Source organism: Acyrthosiphon pisum, chromosome A1 (genome assembly GCF_005508785.2).
Source record: "Acyrthosiphon pisum isolate AL4f chromosome A1, pea_aphid_22Mar2018_4r6ur, whole genome shotgun sequence".
NCBI classification, from domain to species: Eukaryota; Metazoa; Arthropoda; class Insecta; order Hemiptera; family Aphididae; genus Acyrthosiphon; species Acyrthosiphon pisum.
Window position 1 is genome coordinate 44,185,466 of NC_042494.1, and position 23,343 is coordinate 44,208,808.

At 30.5% G+C, this 23,343-nt stretch overlaps 2 protein-coding genes across 7 annotated transcripts in view; one reads left to right on the forward strand and one right to left on the reverse strand.

Moving 5' to 3' along the window:
* LOC100160079 (tubulointerstitial nephritis antigen-like) overlaps nucleotides 1-10,508 on the forward strand; it is a 42,894-nt gene extending 32,386 nt beyond the window's left edge. For all 4 annotated transcript variants that reach the window (XM_016804843.2, XM_001942871.5, XM_029487105.1 and 1 more), the window contains 6 exons: nucleotides 2,964-3,027; nucleotides 3,739-3,937; nucleotides 4,793-5,088; nucleotides 5,686-5,900; nucleotides 8,466-8,617; nucleotides 8,816-10,508. In XM_016804843.2, coding sequence (XP_016660332.1) covers nucleotides 2,964-3,027; nucleotides 3,739-3,937; nucleotides 4,793-5,088; nucleotides 5,686-5,900; nucleotides 8,466-8,617; nucleotides 8,816-9,007 — 1,118 coding nt within the window. In that variant the 3' untranslated portion in view covers nucleotides 9,008-10,508. The remainder of the gene's footprint in view (nucleotides 1-2,963; nucleotides 3,028-3,738; nucleotides 3,938-4,792; nucleotides 5,089-5,685; nucleotides 5,901-8,465; nucleotides 8,618-8,815) is intronic.
* Nucleotides 10,509-11,926: 1,418 nt separating this feature from the next.
* The window catches only part of LOC100168878, a 12,835-nt gene continuing 1,418 nt past the window's right edge, over nucleotides 11,927-23,343 (reverse strand). For all 3 annotated transcript variants that reach the window (XM_029487106.1, XM_001942923.5, XM_016804845.2), the window contains 7 exons: nucleotides 20,697-20,791; nucleotides 18,534-18,731; nucleotides 17,118-17,228; nucleotides 16,162-16,399; nucleotides 14,982-15,225; nucleotides 13,371-13,576; nucleotides 11,927-12,196 (listed from right to left, as the gene is read on the reverse strand). In XM_029487106.1, the coding sequence (XP_029342966.1) occupies nucleotides 12,087-12,196; nucleotides 13,371-13,576; nucleotides 14,982-15,225; nucleotides 16,162-16,399; nucleotides 17,118-17,228; nucleotides 18,534-18,731; nucleotides 20,697-20,791 (1,202 nt within the window). In that variant the 3' untranslated portion in view covers nucleotides 11,927-12,086. The remainder of the gene's footprint in view (nucleotides 12,197-13,370; nucleotides 13,577-14,981; nucleotides 15,226-16,161; nucleotides 16,400-17,117; nucleotides 17,229-18,533; nucleotides 18,732-20,696; nucleotides 20,792-23,343) is intronic.

Genomic DNA, 23,343 nt, shown 5'->3' on the forward strand with positions numbered 1-23,343 from the left:
CTGATACGTTTCTATATTGGTGAACACGAAAATACCTGCGTGTATATATTTTACGATACTAATATTGCGCAGTGCATATCAAATATTAAAATTTAAAAACAATTATATGGTGTTATCTGCAGTTATAGTTTATATAGCTGTGACACGTTAGCCAGTATTAGCCACTATAGGGTTAGTTTTAGCTTAGAAATATAACAAGTGGTTAAAGTGTCCATTTAGCTGAACTTGGAATCAATCCAAATGAAGTTTCTGTTTGTTTTGTCGAAAATTCCTCAAAATCCTATAATAATGGCATGAACATGATGCAGATTATTTAGTATTATGTATAGTATAGCGAACTACATTGTAAATAGTGTGGCACAAAAGGGCTCTTGATGAATACGTATCATTTTTATTTTGGAGCAAATGGGCAATTCCCATTTATGTACTACTCGACTTAACCTAACCTGAATTAAATCAACCTACAAATAAGGGGGTGGGTGTATTTATAATCACTGGTGGATTCAAAAGAGTAATATGAGACCTTTATAGGTTATGTAAGACATTTACTGAAAATATATAGACAGATAACGTCCAATTAGGTCCTGCGATGTACAAATGCCCACCTAGGTTCCTATTATTTTAATATACGTAAATAATATACGTAAAACTATTTAATTATCATCGTTTTTTTTTTTTTTAATTATTATTGTTCGCCAATACGCACCTAAATATTATTATGATAATTCACACTCTACCATGATCAAATTATCGTTATTACTTATTATTGTATTGCTCATCGACGTGTATCGTGTGTAATGCGTGTAGCCGTGTACTTTGTGTGTACATAATATACGTATATTATACAATTTATACTCTCTTCATCCTGTGCGCAACAGCTATTGTTTCGGAATTTTTCACGTCCTACAGTGCTATATTGTTGATTTCCTCCAGCTGTTTCACGTCCATTCACTTGCGAAAACTTGTAATAACGTTGTACAATTATTTTGCAACGTGAAAAGAAAATACGGGTTCAAATAACATTTATTATAATATGATAATATTATTATATTGCCTGCAGTTGTTGAACGCTGTTTGAGGATCGTGTTAGGTATAGATTTTAACGCCCCGGGTCAACAAATTCATGTCGTTCCTTTTCCACTCCTAATTTATCGATCATGTTTCATAATATAATATCGCATATATTATATTACATTTATAAAAAAAAATCTTTTCAAAAAATGTCTACCCCTTGCACCTCGATCAACCCGTGTTCCACACCACAGAAATAATAAAATAACAAAAACAGTCTTTTGCATATTTTCGTAATATACATAATATAAATGTTTATAATAAATATAATACTAATGCACGATATTACAATATGAAACACCTATATCAGAGCTTGAAACAGAAAACATTATTTTTTATTTCGATTTTGGTTTCGGATATTGCTTATAGGTATTTATTTTTTCAGATTTTGATTACCAGTAATGATTTTTTTCGATTAATAGTTATAACCGGTATTCAAAATCGGTTTCAAGCCCTGACGTTTATTATAATATTATATTAATTAATACCGCTATTACGTTCATGGTGCACTGCAATTACTCACAAATAATTTGGATTAGAGTATAAAAATGTGTTCAGTAATAAACTGCCAACTGTTATCATACTCTATTGTATTGAGATAAATTTCGCATCACCACTGCAGACGAGCGGACGCGGTGCACTATGTAAACAAATTATGCACACGCTACAATAATAAACACACACACAATGATAATATTATTATGATGACAATAAACTTTATAGATAATAATATGAACTAAGAACAAATGTTATATAGTTATTATCCGTGTTACTATATTTAAGTGTTTGGGGCTCACTGACAGCTGGGTAGTCTTCACTCCTCAGGAAACCGTTATACATCCTTTATATTGTATATATTAATAATGTTGTTTTCAATTATTATTTGTATTTCCATTAACCTTGCTAACCTAACCTAACTTAACTGTATTCTTTTTTTAAAAATTTAATTGATTTCCGGAAATAAAAATAATTGATTTTCTCAATCTAAAAGCTACCTACTCATACAGTCATACCTATATGAAACCATATAATATAGGTATCTTTATTTATTTGTATATACACGCACACTAATACACGATGTGTGATGAAACCGAATGCAAATATTTTACTACACGAAATAATGCATTCATGAATTTACCTGGTCATAGGTACTATTAGAGTTTATATACATAAAGCTTATTGTACGAGATATATATATACAGTAGGTGCCTGGTGTACGATCGTACATAAAATAATAATTAATACATGAACAACGTCCTAATAATGAACCAATCTGGACTTACGGTCTTCAACTGTGTGGGTGTTGCAAGAAAATCGAATCTAAACAAAATCCTAACTTATTAAAACATCACTCTATACGTTAACTTACTAATGCTCCACCATACATTTCAAATCTAACGCTCTACAATGATGTACATGTTAAAACGATCTAAGAAGCATCTGTAATATTTTACGAGCAATTCTTCTCACTCTTGGCAAACCATAATAAGTAATAACCCACTTACCAGTAACTTAAATACCTTAACGATCCTTACTAATCCTCGCTGCCGACTGAAAAGGAGATGGTGCAAAGATCTGTTGCATTAACTCACTCTAACTCGTCTCTTTCATAATATCTTATTACCTTATCTTTCACAATCACCCCTCAAGCAAAGAGTCACAAGTGGCCTGCGGGTGACTTCTTAATCACGTATACCATGTTTTTCAGTCTTTTTTCACATATACTTATTATGCTAAGTAGTATAGATTGTAAATTTATTATAAAAAAAAAGTATAATTATAGACGTAATTGAACATTGTACCTACAGTGTGCATATTAATATAATGTGATAATAATTAAATAAAAATAACCAACCATTTAAGTAATAACTATTTTCTAAATTTTTTTACAGATTGTTACGCCAATGGACAGACGTATAAGTATGGAGAAACGGTCAAAATCAATTGTAACGAATGGTTAGTAAAGTTGTTCGTAATTTAAATTAATTAACTCATATCACAAAACCCAGATTCCACAAATTATTTAAAAAAAATTAATTTAATTAAATTTGAAACTATAATATATATATTATGTATAACTATAATAGACATGAGATTATATATGTACTGCTAGGTCCAAGTTGGGTTTCCGATTAATAATGCAAGACGAAGCCATCGAATCGGTGTAGAACCTTATTTACGTTATGTCTTATTTCAATTTAACATTTTTAGACCCACTGCCACAGTGCCAACCACTTTCGGGTCGTACCAATATTTTCTTAATTTATCTCCACTTAATGACATGATTCGTTCATCTCTGTTTTTAAGATTCTTACATAATTTAATATTCGAGGTTATTGATTGCTCTATAATTCTCTCTCGTATTCGCTTAAAAATACAGTTCCTTAATATAAGATATCCAAACCTTATTTAGTAAAATATTGGTCTCCAATAAAAATGTTATTCTCAACTCTGAACTACAGGCAATACATTTGTTTTTGATTATTTTCTTTATATCTATCTTTGTAATTTCTATTTCTATTTTATATAATACCTACATTAGCTGTTACTAAATAGATGTCACAACTTTTTAGCACTTAGATGGATACTTAATTTGTAATAGGACTAACTTTTCGTATTTTTGAATAAATAAATAAATAAATAATAGTTTTCAAATAATTACCGTAGCCGATGTCAAGAATCCAACGGCAAAACACAGATGATGTGCAGCTCCAACGAGTGCCTCGTCGACACGTACATTTTGGATACGCTTAGGCACCAAGCGAACCGGTTCGGATGGTCAGCTGGAAATTACAGCGAATTTTGGGGCAGAAGATACGACGAGGGACTACAATTGCGGCTTGGTACACTGCATTCCAAGAGAAAGGTGTGTGTAACACATCGAGTCGTACTTAGAAAGTTGCACTTAAGTTTGTGCCCGATGTAATAACAATACTATGAATCATAATAATTTATGATATATGTAAATGGACTCGTTCTCAAATTCATAATATATACCTATCTATACATTAATAGCGAGTATTAATACTCTTATATGCGTACAACAATTTTAGGGTGACACCAATTACCATGCTCCTGTTTAATATGAAATTGTCCATTTTGGCGTTCATGGGGGGCATTACGTCTCAAAACTCCGATAAAAAATCGTCACACATTTTGTTATACCGTCGTACAAGTAAATCCGGTTTCTCTTGCCTATTTTGAATTGAGTAGAAAAAAATCCAGGACTAAAAATGTTTTTATTTCACCAGACAAAAATAATACTTAACTGTACATATAGTGATATAATCTAATTTACACGTATCCGCGTATGATTGAACTTTTTTGTGTTTTAATTAGGTATATTTTATATTTACGACAAGTTTAAATTTAAAAAAATTTAAAATGCTGTTAGGTAACCCAAAATTAAAGACTAAATATATTAAGTATCGAAAAATTATGACATCCCGAGAAATCGGTCAAGTTTATCAGAGGTGGTGCATTTATAATGATACGGGAATTATTAGGGAAAATGGGTTGGGCTAAAATGTATGCACCATTTTTTTAGTTACGGTCAACCTATTATGTTACACGCTGTTTTATTTCATACAATTCTCGTAGTAATAATATATTGTAATGTTTTGTAAGTGATGCGACTGCAGTTCGTCCAGCACTAGTGTAATTATTGAGGCGTATATAGTATATATATAATATATATTTTGAATTTTAACGTATTGTTCAGATTTTGCAAATGAAGCCGTTGAAAGCCGCGTTCCAGCGGGGTAAGTTGCGGCGGTCTTACGACGCCCGCGAAGTCTGGGGAAATTACATCTCGAGCCCGATCGACCAGGGCTGGTGCGGCGCGTCCTGGGCCATAACCACGGTCCAGGTGACCACCGACCGTTTCGGAATCATGAGCAAACGCGCGATCAGCGACGTGTTGTCGCCGCAACACCTGCTGTCGTGCAATAATCTCAACCAGCAAGGATGTCAAGGCGGCCATTTGACCAGAGCTTGGAATTGGATTAGGAAATTTGGGTGAGTTCTGAACACTACGCGCAACCAAACAAGTCTGGATGAAACGGGAAGCCGGAAGGGGGTCGCCTAACCTATTGTCAGCCTAAACTTGGTAGTTTTATGAATAATAGAATGAAAATCATTAAAACATTTTACGATTTCATTATTATTATTTTGCATATTATTTAAATATCTTAAACCGAAACCAGTATAATATTAAAGAAAATTAATTTTGGTTTGTTATTATTTTAAATTTATTTTATGTGTATAATGTACCTATATCTATTTATACATACGTATTTTAATAAGTATAGATTTTTTTTGAGTTTTAGTAACATTTTAGTATTTTACTTTAATTTTGACGACCGTAGTAAAGTAATTATATAAAGTTATACGTATATAAATTGGTTACACCAATTTTACGCGATTTTCAAATCTTCGATAAAAACAGAACTACCTATTAGTATTTTTTTTCCATGGACAGAGGCCCATAATCGCAAGACCTCTATAGTGGAATTAATTTGGGGCATGCTTGCGCGTAATATCATATGACATATGATTATATGAATCGAATTAATTTCATTGTTTTCAATAAAACCACTATATGGTGTTGCACAGACTGATCACAGAGGAATGTTACCCTTGGCAAGGCCGAATGTCCACGTGCGCGGTGCCGAAAAAGAAGAAAGAGACTATGGCGCAGTGTCCGAGTCGTGTGAGGTCCAATAACGACCGTACGACCAAAACTCGACTCCACCGGGTCGGTCCCGTTTACAGGGTGGCCACAGAAGAGGGTATCATGCACGAGATTTTGACCTCAGGACCAGTCCAAGGTACATATATGTTATAATATGATGTTATATTATAATATGTCAGACAAGATTCGTGGCTTATTAGTGGATTATATTATAATAGTAGTATGTACATACAGTATTCATAGTTATGATTGATTATAGTTCTATTAAGGTAAAGACGATTTTTTAATACAATATTTGTAACCTATTGCCACCTAACTATGCACGCAATATGTTCCTCGAGCATAGGCGCAATTTCAACTTTTGATTTGGGGGGGTTGAATATATTAAAGGCAAGCAGACCATTGCAATATAGCATTTTAAAATTGTGTGTCCTGTTTTTTTTTTTGGGGGGGGGGGGGGGGGGCTGCGGCTAAGTTTTGAGGGGGGGCTTAGCCCTTCCCCCAAGTCCCTCCGATTTGCGCCTATGTCTTCGAGATTCGGGCAGTGTTTATAGCTTCGTTTTTCAACCCATATAAGTAATAGGTTACTGCATGTTGGCTCACATAGCAATAATTTCATTTTGGCTCATGAAAATCGAATATTTTTTTTTCAGTTATAATTTAAGTATAGGTTTGTGCTGGTTGCCATGTGTTACAGAAATAAATGAGACTGTCACTTGTCTGAAATAAAATGACATGGCGACTCACATAGCGGCATGGCGGCTCACATAGCAATAATTTCATTTTGGCTCATGAAATTTTTTAGTTACAATTATTTAGGTATAGGTTTGTGGTGGCTGTCATAGGTTATAGAAATAAATGAGACTGTCATTTGTCTGAAATAAAAAAGAGAAATTATAAAATGATGAAAAATGTATGGAGGAGTTGGAAATCCGATTGTATAGAGGGATGGTAAAATTTGATTGTACAGGGCGAGAAAATTCTTGATAAATCCTTGAATATTATAGCTATAGAATTATAGATTACCCTATACACATTATGCATACTAGACAATATACATACGTATAATGTTTTATTAGAGGTCCTTTTGTGTGCAAACTCTGTCAAGGTTCGAACAAGTATAGCGCTCTGTAATTACTTGAACCTAAATACACATATAGGTACACGTGCGCGCTTATGACCTTCACAATTCGAAACACACCTAGGCCAGGTTTTAACTTTACCGTTCTTTATCTGGGTTATTTTTGTATTCTTAACTTAATGCTGCCTTAAAGTTATACCTCGGGCTACCACCTATATCTCAATTATTGATGGCCAGCCGTCATAATAGATGAATGAATTATATATACGTGCAAATTATTATGAACCTAACCTTTGTATACAAAACGCGGTATTAATGATTTTCTGTTTTGCGTATGGAATTTTAAAGCAGACTATTCGGTCTTACCTACTTAGCTAGACAGTACGGCTGTAAACGTACCAGCTTTTACGAAATCGAACAAAAACGTGTAGTTATTAGCACAATATTGCACATAATATATTGATCGAGCATCGTGAGAGAGCGAACTCAAGGCAGTCTCTGCAAATATTGTTCTGGTTTGAATAATTTGTGCAGCAAAGGTGAACACGTATAGGTACGTAAGACAATACAGTTCCAACTCGTGTTTGTTGCAGTGACAATACGAGTCTTACAACAATAAAGTTCTTGGGCAATACGATTTTTAAGACAATTACTGTTTGACAATAAAACTGTATTTCAATACGACACAATGACAAATGTGTACAATGGTATTGGCAGTTTTCTAATTTAAAAATAAAATTTCTCGTATTTACATCAGCGTTCAGAATCTTCCTAGCTACTATACTCGTATAAAATATATATTATTTATTTTTCAATGTGAACGAAATATAATGTACCTTTGTAATATACATATCACATAAAAATTTCACTCCGTGTCTATACTGTTATATAATACGTAATTATAATGCTAATTTCCACATAATGTAGTAACTGTAGTCGTCTATAAATATAGAACTTATATAAATTATGCATATACATAGGAATTTAAAGATTACCTATATGAGTGGTATATAGTGTGCAAAATATTTCAAGAGCATCATAGTTATATATACTGTTACTTCACTTCTCTTATCTATAGTCTGTACTACAGACGAATTTATATTATAATAATCTTTATACTGTATTGCGTGATAACTTTGTATGTGATTCGTTCGATATGAGCACCGGCGTTAATTTCAAACGTCAATTTACATCAGACTGTATATGTTTTCGTTATTGCTCATTTACTTGTGATACTATATAGACATTCGTTTACCTTGTGTTTGATTCCTATTGTGAATAATGTTTAAATAGCTTTGAAAATAGTATTATTAAAATTGTAGAGTCTTTGTTTGGTTTAGTACCTACGGTATGATTCCCTAATTTTGACACAATCCCAGAACAATCATTACAATATTTCACTCGAGCGTTATACAATTTTCTAGCTACATAATATTATGTACGACTCCTGCGCAGTTTACCTTAATATAAATAATAGTAATAAGAAAATTAAAAAACGTTCCTTTACCATAATAATAATTATTAAACTGACACGCATATCTAATAAGGTCGGTATATTCTTTTGTATCGATGTATATACTATAGAATAATATTAAGTTAATCGTACGTCATATTTTGCAGCCGTAATGAAAGTGTCCAGAGATTTTTTCATGTACAAATCGGGCGTGTACAAATGTTCGAATTTGGCGTCCGGATCGAGAACAGGATACCACTCAGTGAGGATCGTTGGTTGGGGTGAAGAGTACCAGGGTGGCAAGATTGTCAAATATTGGGTACGCCAGACCGACGCGACGGCCAAATCGCAAATAATTAAGATTAATTAAACATTGTTTTTGAACGAAAAATTAGTCTAGTTTTTTGTAGTTATAACATACATTTTATGGATCGAGCAAATCATAACCCTCCCCCCACCCCCCCAACTGATCTTTTTAATTATGATACTAATATTATAATATTGTCTGTGTTCGTAGATTGCATCGAACTCGTGGGGAAGTTGGTGGGGCGAAAACGGATACTTCCGGATACTGAAGGGCGTTGACGAGTGCGAGATCGAAGATTTCGTCATTGCCGCGTGGGCGGACATCGACGACTTTGACGTGACCGGGAATCCGCTGGGATATGACGTGTTCCTGTTGAATGGTCCAAAGTCAAATTCCGTTTGAATGAGCGCCGTGGAACGAATAACGAACATATAACCTGATCGCGGTCTGAACCAGATAATTGGAAACAAATTCTACTCCACAGCATCTACAATCATGGTGGACCACAAACATGAATATACCTACATATATATACACGTACGATGGACAAAAGTAGACAAAAAAAATAAATTTAAAAAAAAACATTTTATAAACGAACTTCGTTCGGTATTTATAATCGCTACTTATATAATAATATATATATATGTATATTGGATTACCATATTTTAAAACATACCGATTTGTCCACAAAGTTATTTACACTTTAACCGAGTCGCACCAAAATATGACTGACCATCTCAAACTCAAAGTTTCGAACCCAACACTTTCTTGTCTTACAAAAAAAATATAAAAAAACATTGGATCACCGTGACCAATCCACCCTAGGAGGATTGCCCACTCTGCAGGTCCGATAATATGTCCACGAAGACGATGTCTATTTAGGATTCATGAAAGCATTTATTGATTAATAATATAATTAGTTAGACAATTCCCAGTATTGTTTCTTAAAACTATGGTAATTCACTAGAGGGCATCATTAAATTATATTTACTTATAACAAATAGTACCTACTATATATCTATTCTTTATATGTTAACCGTTAAGATAAAAGCCAAATGGAAAAATGTGTTATACAAATATCAAAATAACAAGCACCAGAATTCAATATAGAATCTAGATTGTATTTACTGCAACGCCACTAACTCTCCAGAAATTAACTTTGGGGAAAATAGGTAAAAGAATTACGTGGAAATTCTTTGAGCATAATTGGATGAAAATGAAAATAGAAGGTACTCCATGTAAATTGTACATTGCGTGATTAATAAAATGATTATTTTTTAAATTTTAACGTAAGAACTGCTTGTCCTACGATCTTAGGTCAAAGATATACATTTTCTTAATAGGATATTTGTCGTTAAGCATATGCTAAAAAAAGTAAAAATAATCAGACCACGGAAGAACACGTTCAAATGAAATCTGTCAAAGTTAAAAATGTATGAAAGGACATGCATTTTCATATTTTGTTTGAATCAATTAACTATTTTAAATTTTGTTCATATTTTTGATAACTTGATCTCTACTTTGGAAGTTAATTTTGCTTCACATACGTTCTGTTTAATTAATAAATATGTATTAGAATTTTTTTTTGTCTGAATTATTTTAAAAATATTTATTATTTTGGATTCATTATAATTAATAACACTACATTTCATGTTGATATTAAATTAAGTTTAATTATATCTAGTAAAATTTAAGTTAAAAATGTCCATTGTTCTATTGTTTATGTCCAAATTTATTCATATTAATCTGAGCCTAATCAATATAATTGTAAGAAAACACATTTTTTTTGTTTTTGACAAACTTATAATGTGGAATGCAATGCCGTAAAGGATTAATTAAGAATACTAAGTGAGAAATATAAATTTGTAATTTTAATACAAATTAAATTAAAATTTTAACACAAGTTTGTTTTATCTTTAATACTTTATGAGTCTCCTTTTTATTGAAATTATTAAAATATTAATTACAAGTACAAGCATCTATTCTAACACATAGTTACATGGTTTAATTATGTCATATAAAAGAACCATTAAGGCAAGGACAATCTAATTAATTACATTTAAAAAAATAACAATATATGCATAAGCCGTTATGAGAAAATTAAAGAAATCGTGAATTTAGTTCAATTTCACTATTAGAACTACATTTAAGCTTCCCAATATCCAGAATACCTACAAAAACAATATCACCGAGATCCCCGATTTTTTTTTATCATTATTTCTGTACAGGTTTAGGCTATTGAGTTTTATTTATTTTATATTGATGTCTTGTATAAACATTTAGTGTTATTAATCAATCTGAATGTATATCACTATTAAAATAAGAAGAAAATCAAACATATCAATATAATAAAAAATTAATTTCGGTACACGAATATATTATCTATTCATCAAAGAAACGTAGTCGTCCAGCATATAGTAGCATTATGACCAATGTGAATTATGCACAAGTAAGTAACTATAAATTTATCATGTTTTCGATTTATTCCTAACAAAAAAAAAAAAAACATTGTGTTAGTACTAAAAATGTAGTAATTAAATTAATATCTATTACCTGCCTATATTATAATGTATAACTGAGTTCTGATAAGTGTATAATTTTCTTGAAAATAATAATATATATTAATAAATTATTCAAAAAACTAAACAAATCGTCAGTTCAACATACTGAAATAGTAGGTTATAGTAAATAAATTAATACATTTAAAGTTTAACTAAAAGCACCTTTATGGCTTTATTCGATGTTTTTTTAACGGATTATCATCTATTGAGCTAGACAATTGTGATCAGTTTTAATTTTTTGCTGTCCATTTTATGGTTTCGTATGCGTGTTTTAGACTCTGCAGAAACGATATATTTATATTTATATTATCTGATGATATATTTTTATATACCTATATGGTTGACATTGGTTACAGAAAATAAAATAATTACCAGGCGTGTTTTGCGAAGATAACCATAATAAAAAATGTAGGTACCTAATGGTCAAATAAATTATGTATTTAATCACAACAATTTATCATCAAATATACCTATTAAATATTATGGGCTGGCAGAGCGTTTTTGCTTAGAAAATTTTTTCGTATTCAATGATTTTAATATTTTATATCATTGAATTTAATTTTAACACCGTAAAGCAGAGCGACACCCAAAACACTTACCCGCTTTTTCGTTTAGGGTTATTACGTGAGTATAAAACACATAAATATATTATGTTATATTCAAAAACTAATTGTAGTATTCATAATTAATTTGTCTAACAATTAAGTGATAAAAGAAAATAATATTATACCTACTAATTTATTCTTACATTTCACATGTAGGTACATATAAAAATTATGATAGTATTTTTTTCAATAAACAAATATTATATTTATTAATTTCAATGTCATATGTTAAGACATTACAATTATGTTTCTTTGGTATTTTGAAATGTAGGAAATTGTCCTCAACCCCGTTTATCGATTGGTAAGCTCAACTGCTCAAGGGCTAATTAAGTCTGAGAATGTTAGTGGTAATTGCAATAGAGGTGGGTTGTCCACTGGATTACTGGTCCACATGGTCCATGTTTTCTTATTGAAGTCGAAAACCCCTTAAAAATAAAATTATTTATATTAACTTTATATGAACACACCAGTTAGTACACAATTTTAATTCTCAAAACGTAAAAGAAAATTTTTAATTTAAAGTTTGCATGAGTTGCAATACGTATGAGGAATCCTGTTTGAAATTATCAATATTTTTTACCAAACATAACATTTTGTATCAATAGAAAAAAACCTAAAGAAATATGAAAATTACATATTATTATGTCTACAAATTATTAAATAGCTTTAAATTAGTCTAATTATTTTAAAAAATGTCCCTGTAAATAGTTTCAAGTTTCTAAGTTTAATATTCTTAATTAATTACAATATAACAAAAACTGAGAGTAAATCGTTATTATGCGTTTGAATAAAGAATAACCAATATTGTCGATATTTTAACATCAGTCGTTATTAAAAACACTAATAAAATAAACTTATGACTTATGAGTTATGACGAATCTTGTATTGAATTTTCAAACCTTATGTATTAAAACTAAAAATTGTATGAGTTTTTAACTTTACAAAATAGATAAGTACCTACATAGTTTCATGAGTTTGGTGAATTTTATAAAAAAGGTATATTTAAACATTTATAAACAATCAAATAGGACAAAGTGTTTACGATATTTTTTAATTGCTGTATAATGAGCAAAATTTTATTATATTTTCAATCTTCATTCACTTTCCACTTTTTTTACACATATCAGAAATTAACTAAAAAAATGAGACATTTCAAAAGTCTATAAATAGCACAAAAAGAGCCAACATATTTTGAAAATTTTTCAAAAACTAATACCTAAATGCTAAAATGAATATTTAGTGTAAATTTAAATTTTCAAGAATCTACAATTTTTAATGTTCGAAAAAATAACAAAAAACAACATAATCAATGTTTTCAAACTTGTTTTGCGTAAAAATTCCAGTACCAGCATAATGTTTTTGATTCTGAGTGGTGTGATAAATGTATGGATTTCACATTGAGATAACTGTTTTTATTATATTTTGTGTCTGTCATATAAATACATATAAAATATTTATTGTAATGTAACCCTTCCCATTGCAAATATCTGTACGTACACCATTGAGTCTAATAAATAACAACTTCCTATTAATATTATGTAGATATTAATGGCTTATTATATAAAATATATATGTGTGCCATTAATACAAAACGCTCACCGAAGTTTATTGTTTTCTCGCTGGCGTCGGGTGCGTCACTAAATATTGGCCAAGGTTGATCTTCCCTGTTTCCAAATATCGTCAACAATTCTTTAAGGTTGGTGACCTGTCCGTTCGCCGTCAATTTTTTGTACCGCTTTTCTCTGGCCACACTACTGGTGACCCCGGCTGAGTCTGATAATTCCGGGTACTTCAAATGGAGTAGTCTACAGAAATGTATAAATGTAAAATAATATGAATACATTAACATATCATAATATATGAATCAGGGATGAGGATTTGTCGAGGGTTTTTTCGAGAGCTGGATCCGGGACCAGAAAAAAAGATATTACAACAAATAGGGTTATTAAAAAATATACACTTAAACGTTGACATGATAAAATTAAAAGTTAAAATAAAATCATTCATAAAAATATTGTGCTACTGTTTGGGAAATAACGATAATTCATTCGATTCATTAATTATTAATTTATTATTATTGTTATAATTATTATTAGTCGTATATATTATCATTATGATTAGCACTTCTAAGAATACAAATATTGTTTATGGTCTAAATTTGGACTCTTATTGACTTAAAAATGTCATGCTTCATTTTTAACATAACTTAAGCTTAACTAAGAAATTTCACAAGGGATATCACTCATTTTTGCTGATACATACCTTATTACTTTGGGAACAAAATATTGGTTTTACAATGATTTTTTTTTTTTTCAAAAAATGATTTTATAAATAAGTTTATAATATGTTTATAAATGGTTGGATTGGTTGCACATTATAATAGTTTTAGTAGAAACTAGTATGAGTTTTTTTTTTGTATATTGATTGCCATTGGTGGCCGATAATGCATTGTAATGCAGGCCGCGGGGAATACAATTTGGAAAATACACTACAATAATTTATAGTTAAATTGGCTACAACTCTGTTGATATTGTTTATAATGATTTGAAAAATAGGTATAGCATGTAGGTACTTCAACGTGAAATTTCCAATTAAATGATTGTATTTTCAACTTCATTATTCAACTACAAATTTGCAATGCTTTCTCAAGAATTTCTTTCTTGTTGATTCCTGTAATTATACTCGACTAGTTTTAGCTTGTTGTATTGTAAATGTGTGCATTTTAAGGCGCTCTTTTCTTTTTATGCTTAGCACGACCTTACTGGGTCGTTAGATTTTAAAATTGTAAAAGCAATTATTTACATTGAAACTGTTTAAATCGTAATTTAACATTATAATATAACATTATAATTTCAAGTTAATAAATTTCATAACAAAAAGTAACAGAGGTAAATTTTTATTTTCAAACGTAAAATTTTTCAAATCTTTAAGTACTAGTAGACTGAAAAAAAACATTAAGGTACATTTAAATATCAGTTCCTTAATAAGATTTCAATTGTTACAAAATTAAATAAGGATTTGTAAGATTATGTTCCTGATATAATATTTTTTTAAAAGAACCTCTGATTCTAATACCGCTTCCTCACCTGCATCTTGGACGATTGTCTTTCCACACCCACGTCCCACACACACCCAAACATTATGTCACACACTATGAGACATTATACAACTGTGCACAAATAATAGTATTATAATATTATAGAAACATACATGTTGGTGTGCAACGAATTGGTTCCCACGCTAAAGTTTGACACGTACACTGCTGATCTGGGGCTATCCATTTTCGGGGTGACTTCGACCGTGTGAAACACCCTGGACTGTTTGGGCTCGTTCAGGAAACCTATGTTGACGCTAAACCCGTCGGCCGTTCCCGCACCTTCGTTGGTCAACACTTTCACAATATCGTTCATATTGGACCTAGCGGACAACAGCGCTCTCGTTATGAACTCCCGGGCTAAAAACCGAAATCAATAATGTTATAATAATAAGTGATAAATCATCGAGATAATATTATATTACAAGGATTAAAATATAATTTTTTTTACGTACCTACAAAACATATTATACAGGCGTATCTTATGCCGTTAGACGCGTAGTTCGCGGTTAATGATCGTGGGTTGCAGGTAATATGGAATTTCATAAAAACGCACCTACCGTTGTTTCTTTATTTTTATCTAGCAATTTTATTTTATGAACATTTTTAAATTTTTAATCGCGCAATAGTAGCAACAACCAAATCAACTTCTTTAATGGATTCTGAAGTAGATAGGTACTTTTAGTAATTTTTTTCTGAAAATTGTATGGTCAAATTATATGTTTTGATTCATTACTTACAATTTTATTAACTGTGGCCCTCTAAAGTCTAAGGTTTAGTAAATGTTAATAATTTTAACTGTAATCATTGAAATATATTTAATTTACTATAGTTCAATAATCTATACAACTATATATTGTTCTTTATGGTCCTTGATAAAATCTAAAACCTCCAAACAGATTAAAATGCGGATATTTTTTAATTTAGAGAGCACACTTTGGAGTAGGTTATAACCATAAGCATGATTTTATGGACCTAACTCCTGTCCTCGGAATATTCACTATATTAAGCGTTAAAATAAAGATACACATGCAGCAGTAACACAGTTGTTGTGATCACCTGTCCAGTAAAATGTAATTAAAACATTTTTGAAAAAATGATGGTGAACTCTTTTCCTGGCAAATTCGGGTAATACAGCTATGTTTTTCATGAGCTTAAATCGAAATCAAGTAAAACAGACAGGAAAATAACATTTCATTCATTGGCTCGACCCTTATTGTATTCCTGCGATGATCTATTAGTATTTATACGCTTATATATTGTTTAGTTATTGTAGTTATTAGTTATTATACTCACGGATCTTGCCCCTCAAAGGTTTGCTGAGGTACAACGTGTCGATAGCGAACACCAGACCACAGTGGTTGTGACCACTGGCGTAACCCGACAAGTGTCCGGCGTACGTGATCGCTTCGAACTTCTCCTCTCTGGCTGCAAATATTCCACCACGTTCGGCTTTTCCGGGCTTGACGTGCGCGGCCACGACGTAATAGTTGTTGAGCGACTCGGAAACTGCGTCCTCCGTGTGTCCCAACAACTGTTATAATCAATATGCACTTGGTAAGATTAGCTCCAAAAAATATAGATTTAGACTTATAAGACTCTTCCAGATTTCAAAATAATTGTATTTTTAGTGTGGTCTTAATATTCATTGATGATTGGAAACTTAATACCTACGCGTTATTTTGGTACGACAACTCGAGATGAATACACGTATGTATAATATTATATTATTATATACGAAGATCAGTCATATGCATACTATATTTATGATAGGTACTACTATCATCTAGTTGAAAATAAACGCATAATATTTACGTATTTTGTATATTTTGTTGATGACATATGTATATCAGTATATGTCATATGGTTGGGTGTCATTCTATAATTTTGTGCGACACGTGACGTCATTGTGTTCATTATACTTTTTAGATTCCGAGCGTAGCGATGAATGTATTACATTTACAAGACATAATATACATGAATCATCTATATGTTGTGTGGACACGCCTTGATTTTTTTTATGAAAATATCTATGTGACTATGTTGATGCATATTTTTACTATTCGATATAGTATATTATATAGAAGTACTTTAAGAAATCGAGACGCAAAACATAATAACGATAATGATTAATGATTAATAAATAATATTTTACCTATGTATTATAAGTAGGTACCTATATTAAAATTGTCAATTTATAAATTCTGAATAACAGGATAAAGTACTATAATAATATACACATTATATTTTACCTGTACATTTGGCTGATTGACGAAAATCGATGTACATCCTACAGCCCCTCTGTCTTTGCTTGATACGTTCATATTCCTTGGAAGTGTGTCGTCTAAGGCCATTAGGAACAACTAAAATAAATTATTTTAATTAATAATAATAATAATAATAATAACCTATATATTATGTGCGTATCATGTATACATTTATTTATTATTATTTCTGTTTTTAATAATTTTATAATGCATATACTTTATGCAATTTATGACCTTACTCGGTGGCTGACTTGAATGTCTCATTACAGACATTTAGTGGTTCAACTAGGAGGGGGCTTAGCCACCCTAACTTCGATTTAGCCCATACAAAAATATCCCTCATTGATTTATATATAAGTCCACGTGAGTTATTTTAAATTAATAGTCCCCCCAGAATTTTAACCCTATATAGTTGTTATTCCCTATGCAGTGGCATTACTGATATTACTATACATAGCGGTATGGGTGAATTGATTATCGAGACTTACTTTATGTATTAATTGATTCCCCTCACACATATAGCTGATTCCCAAACTTCAGCCTTTACGTGTTACCCAGGAGACACCAGTAGGTTGGCTGACAAGTCTACAATATTTTTATTTATAGATTTAAAATATTTGGTCAATAGTTATGTTTTAATTCATCATGTTATCATTAGTAATTATTAAATATTTAAAAATAGATTAAACTTGTTCGATTGTATTATTAAATGTACTCAATTTTCATAATAGTTGCAGAATTTTTTTCGCGCAGGTATATCGGGGGAATATTGAAGGCGTTTAAAACACTTCGCCTTCAAAAACTAGTATTTGCCAATGAGGTTTTAGCTATACTTGTACATAATTTCCCTCATAAATACTTATTTTTCCTAATGATTTCCCGGTGATATATAATAAAAACAAAATCATCTCATAGATATAATATCTTTTAATTTCCCAGGAATAAATCCACCAGACTCGATTTAGGTAAACAGGAATCAACTTGTTCAAAGCGTCAAAGCCATACATGGCAGACGTAGAATGTAAGGTTGATTCGCGGCTCAAAGTGACCTCATATTTTCTTTTTTATGTTATGATTGCAGATCGTATAAAGTGTGTAGGAAATACTGTTTTCAGTGGTTACTTTAATTAAATAAATATCTTGATTGCGTTTTACGTATTTTTACGTATTGTGCTTTCTAGTCTACAAAATATACGAAAGCAGTTAAACGGTGAAATTGTAAAATTAAGTGAGATGAAACTATATGGTAGGAACAAACAATCTTTTTTTTAAATCATTAAACTATAGTATACTATACAATTTATTATATAGGTAAATTATTTGTATTTTTATTGTTCCACTTCGTATCGGTCACCCCCGAGTACGGATCGTAACTTGAATAGAGTAATAGAGTATAGGTACCTCGTAAAATGGTACTCCCGATCCGTCAGCTAGGCCCTTCATCTCAATCACATACTGAGGGAAGTATTTTTTGGTTGCATTCAAACTTTCTTCGTAAATCTGTCGACCTTCTGGTTGGGCATACAATTTTAAATATTCTTCTTGCAGTGGCTTGTACACGCTAACAAACTCTTTAATCATTCCTCCAAAAGTTCGTCCCTATGAAAACATTATATAGGTAACGTAAATCTGTTTAATAACCACTGAAGTTATGTTTGCGGGATACTTTTTTATTTTTTTTATACTAAAACAAAGCATTTATAATTTGGGCTAGGTCACTATATCGGTCTCTATAGTGTTGTCCGATTATATTTTGTTTGATAAACATATTATTTTTAGTGTTTCGAATATCGAAAAAAACTATTTCTATAGAACATTCACTGAGATAATTAGAATATTTGTGGGTATATTGTAAAATGTATTTGAACTATATAGTATATGAAATACTAAATATACCATCTTGACATCTTGTACACCAAAGCACCCCACCTGGTATTATAAAATTAATGTGCAATATGTTATAAGAACATAGTATTATTATGATAGAATATATCATCGGTCAAACCATTATTGTTTGTCATAACATAATATCATATATAATAATATTTATTATACTATGATTAGTTTATTATAGGTAATAGGTACTTATAATATAATATAATACAAATACGACATACGTATATCATAATATCAGAAAATAACCCTCAAATAACAGTACCTAAATTATTTTTGTTAAGGGTCCCAGTGCCAGTTTTTAAAATTTTCTACAATTCTATAAAATTTGAAAATTAAATTTTATATTTAAGTTGCCACCTTAATTATAAGACTATTCCACTAATCTACTACCCGATACCTATTAAGGGGGGGGGGGTTGATAGGGTGTATTATATCGAAAAAATGACTTTACGGGAATAACTCTACAGCTTTGTAGAATTGTCGGATTTTGATAACTATTTTTTTATCTGAAAGAAGAAGACTTTCTACAGCTCGCACCGATCTTTGATTTTGTATATTATTTTAAATAATTGTATTAAAAAATTTATAAAAAAATACTTTTATCTTGTATTTTTTTAGACATATTATAAGGTTAGAGCATGGGTTTTCAACCTTTTGAGGTTCACGCTCCCTTTCAAACTATTTTATGAATTCACGCCTCCCTCCTCACTACTATAAGATTGATGTGGGTATGCATAATATTTATATGTAAACTATACTTTAATGTTGGTTATTGGATTAATATGAATACAACTTCAATGACGTTTTTTTAATATTAAATGAATTTATTTGCACAAGAAAAAAAATATTATTATAATTTAAAATTAAAATTAACCATTATTAAATATAAAAATCGCTCGGTGTATATCTGCGGCGGCGATCAATACACCGGCAAGGCACGTCGTAGAAAACGGCAACGTTTTCATTTTTCGTGTTTTTTTTCAACATTTCCACGCCCCCCCCCCCTGAAATTTTTTCACGCCTCCCTAAGGGGGTGCGCCCCCAGGTTGAGAACCACTGAGTTAGAGGATAAAATGTTGAAAAACAGAGATCGATGTGGGCTATAGAATATTTCCTTCTAGCAATTAAGAAAGAAATTATAAAATTTGGTTGATTCTACAAGGCGGTATTGTTATTCCCGCAGAGTGTATTTTTGAGGTCAAAATGTCATCGACACCGGACGCCTTAAGGATAATATTAAAACTAAAAATGAATTAAATTAAATAATCAAAATGTATTTTAATTTACTGAAATTTAACAAATTAGTACCTAGTTTAAGTCTAGGGTGAACGCACGCATATTTTTTAAATGATAAAACGATTGACGAAATATTAACATATACATTTACTTTATAACTTTGAGATATATTCTCTAAAGTTTAATGAATAATTTTTATTTTAATCACCAGAACAATAGCCTGAAAAGTTAAGTTAATTATATCAGTGAGTTTATTTAAATAAAATGTAATGATATTATAATTACTGAAGCCTGTGCACCTATAGGTATTGCATGTGTTTAGGTGTTTTATTTCTTATCCTTTAGTAATTAGAAAATATTGTCTCCATTTGAATATTTCGTTAAAAAAAATATATAAAATGAACGTATGCGATAACGAGTACCTATACTTACAACGCTGTATCCGACTTCATAGTGTGTACCCTCGACGTAATGTACTGGTATGGAGTTTTGCCTTGGGGACACTGGCGGGCAGCATGATTCCGATTCTACAACCGACATGATCGAGCTTATTAATTATAATATTATATTAATTTTGATCGAAAAAGTATGTCTTTTTATTATTTTTTTTTTCACCTATAGACCGTCGAAATTACCAAACGGTAAATCGTTATTAATTATAATATAGGACGGTCAACAATGAGAATAATTAGTTCCTCGTGTGGAGGTTACGAAAACCGGTCAATACTGTGTAATCGAATCCGAAAGCCAATCGAGTGATTTTTTTTTACCATAGAACGTTAGTTTAGAAAGAGTTCGGTTGAAGAGTTCGGTACAACGTATCGTGACGTGCTCGATATTTATATTACAGTAAATTATTGCTTTCAAGAAGGCCAGGAGGGATGCAGTTGTATAGTATGAATGCATCACGTGTAATTTTTCACGTCATTATTAAATAATATTCTGACCTTATAAATATTTACAATTTTGTATTAACATAATTAATAATAATAATAATCGTAAAAGTGATCACCGAAGCACAAGGAATAACCTAACGTAACCGACGAGAAATTGAGAGCCATTTAGCTGTAATGTAATGTCAAAAAAATGGTATGAAGTATTACAGTATAATATTTTGATGTGAGCATCACGAATAAGCATGTCCAGTATTGAAATTAGTTGACTACGTGTCTGGCCGTCAAAAACTAACACACACGAAGCCTGGCAACTATGGTCATTAGCTGATTTTTTTGTGTAGATTTTTAGTAGGTTCGTTATTGTGAAGGAGGGATCAGTTGGTTTTTGAATACTTATATGTATGTGTATTGATTGCCACTTGTATTTTTTTCATATATAATATTGTTCGAAAATAATTACAGATAAGTCATGGCATTCCTCAGTATAATATCTGTATTTCAGTTAAACACCACCCTACCACCCAAAATAATTCACCGTGCACTGGGGAGGGAGGGGCAATATTGCTCACGTTGAGAACCACAGTTCTAAATAATAAGATATTCCTTATATAATCGTCTATTAACATAGATATTATTATGACGTACCTACCTACCTATATAGTATTATTTATTCGAGTATCATAGAAATAAGGAGTAATATTCTACGAGTTATACTAACTCTTTTTATGTTTATTTATAAAATATTTATAAGTGAATACTTAACTGTGATTATATAATATATATATATAAAAATAAATACGAACATTATTTTACAAATATAACTAATAAAACATAATGTACAGGTAACTACGCAATACACTCTACATCGGTCTTTTTTAAATTTAATTCTTATTAAGTTCTACAAATTGACTTAAACTATTGTACATTTTTTCTAATGAATTATAATATGTGTACAATTTGTATTTTATTCTTATAATTATTAATTAATAGTCTATAGGTACCTGGTAGGTACTTACATAAATATCGAGGTAACATGATTTTTTCAATAATCAGATGTATTTTTTTTTATATATGTTGTGTATGGTGAATGCTGATACTTTTGTTATCAGAATTGAATGGTGTAAGGGTGAAGCCCTCCACAACATGTTTATCATAACTATACTTTGCACTATTGAACATTATAAGTCTTTGGGCGCCCCAGATTGTTTTCCTTTAAAATCTTAGGTAATAAAATCTTTAATCTTTTAATCTTTAATTCCTAGCTATGAATGATATACAGCACTGTATACATACCTGCATGGGTGTTATTCTAATTTACAAATACCTACTTTTTCAAAGTATTAATTACTTTAAAAAGATACTAAAATGTATATAAACATAATATTATTTTACCTATTATTATTATATATCATATTATAATTGTTTATTTTTTATTTTTAGTAAGACTTTTATCTACCCAAGCAAAAAATTAAGTTGGTTTTTTACAGTCCGACCATCCTTTAAACACTGTACGATATATTAACATTTATCAAGGATCTTAAACAATTGGTACATTAATTTAATATAATTATAATTTTAATCGTGTTATGTTAAATTATGTTAATGTTTTTGAGAACTTAAACTTGAAAATGTTAATGACTGTCTATTTTCATGTATAAATAATACATTTTAGGCGTTTAACTTTTACTAAAATAACAATCATATTAATAAGAGTTCACTATTATGTGTCTAGTGCTAATACTCTGTAAACACTACTACATTAACTATCTACAGTACACAAATGAATTAAGTGAATTCAAGCTTATCAGATATGATTATATTTTGCATAGATAGTCTATATTTAAAACAGTTTTATATATTTGATTAACTAATGTATTTTTTTAACTTAGGAATTAAGTATTATCATGGTTCATTATATATTTGAATGCAGCTGAGTAATATTTTATTTTTTTAAACATTTCAATATTCATATTTAGTTATTTAAAAAAAGTACCTATAGTAATACTATAAATAGGGCAAACATTAAAAATTTAAGTTGTTGCGCATGCACAAAATACAAGAGTTAAAAAATAGGAACTTATAGAAACTTATGATCCAACAGCGTAGATTTTCGTCCCACAAACAGAATTCAAAAATATGTATAGGGTACTGAGTTACAGGGGCGTGCTCTCACGGAGGGGGGG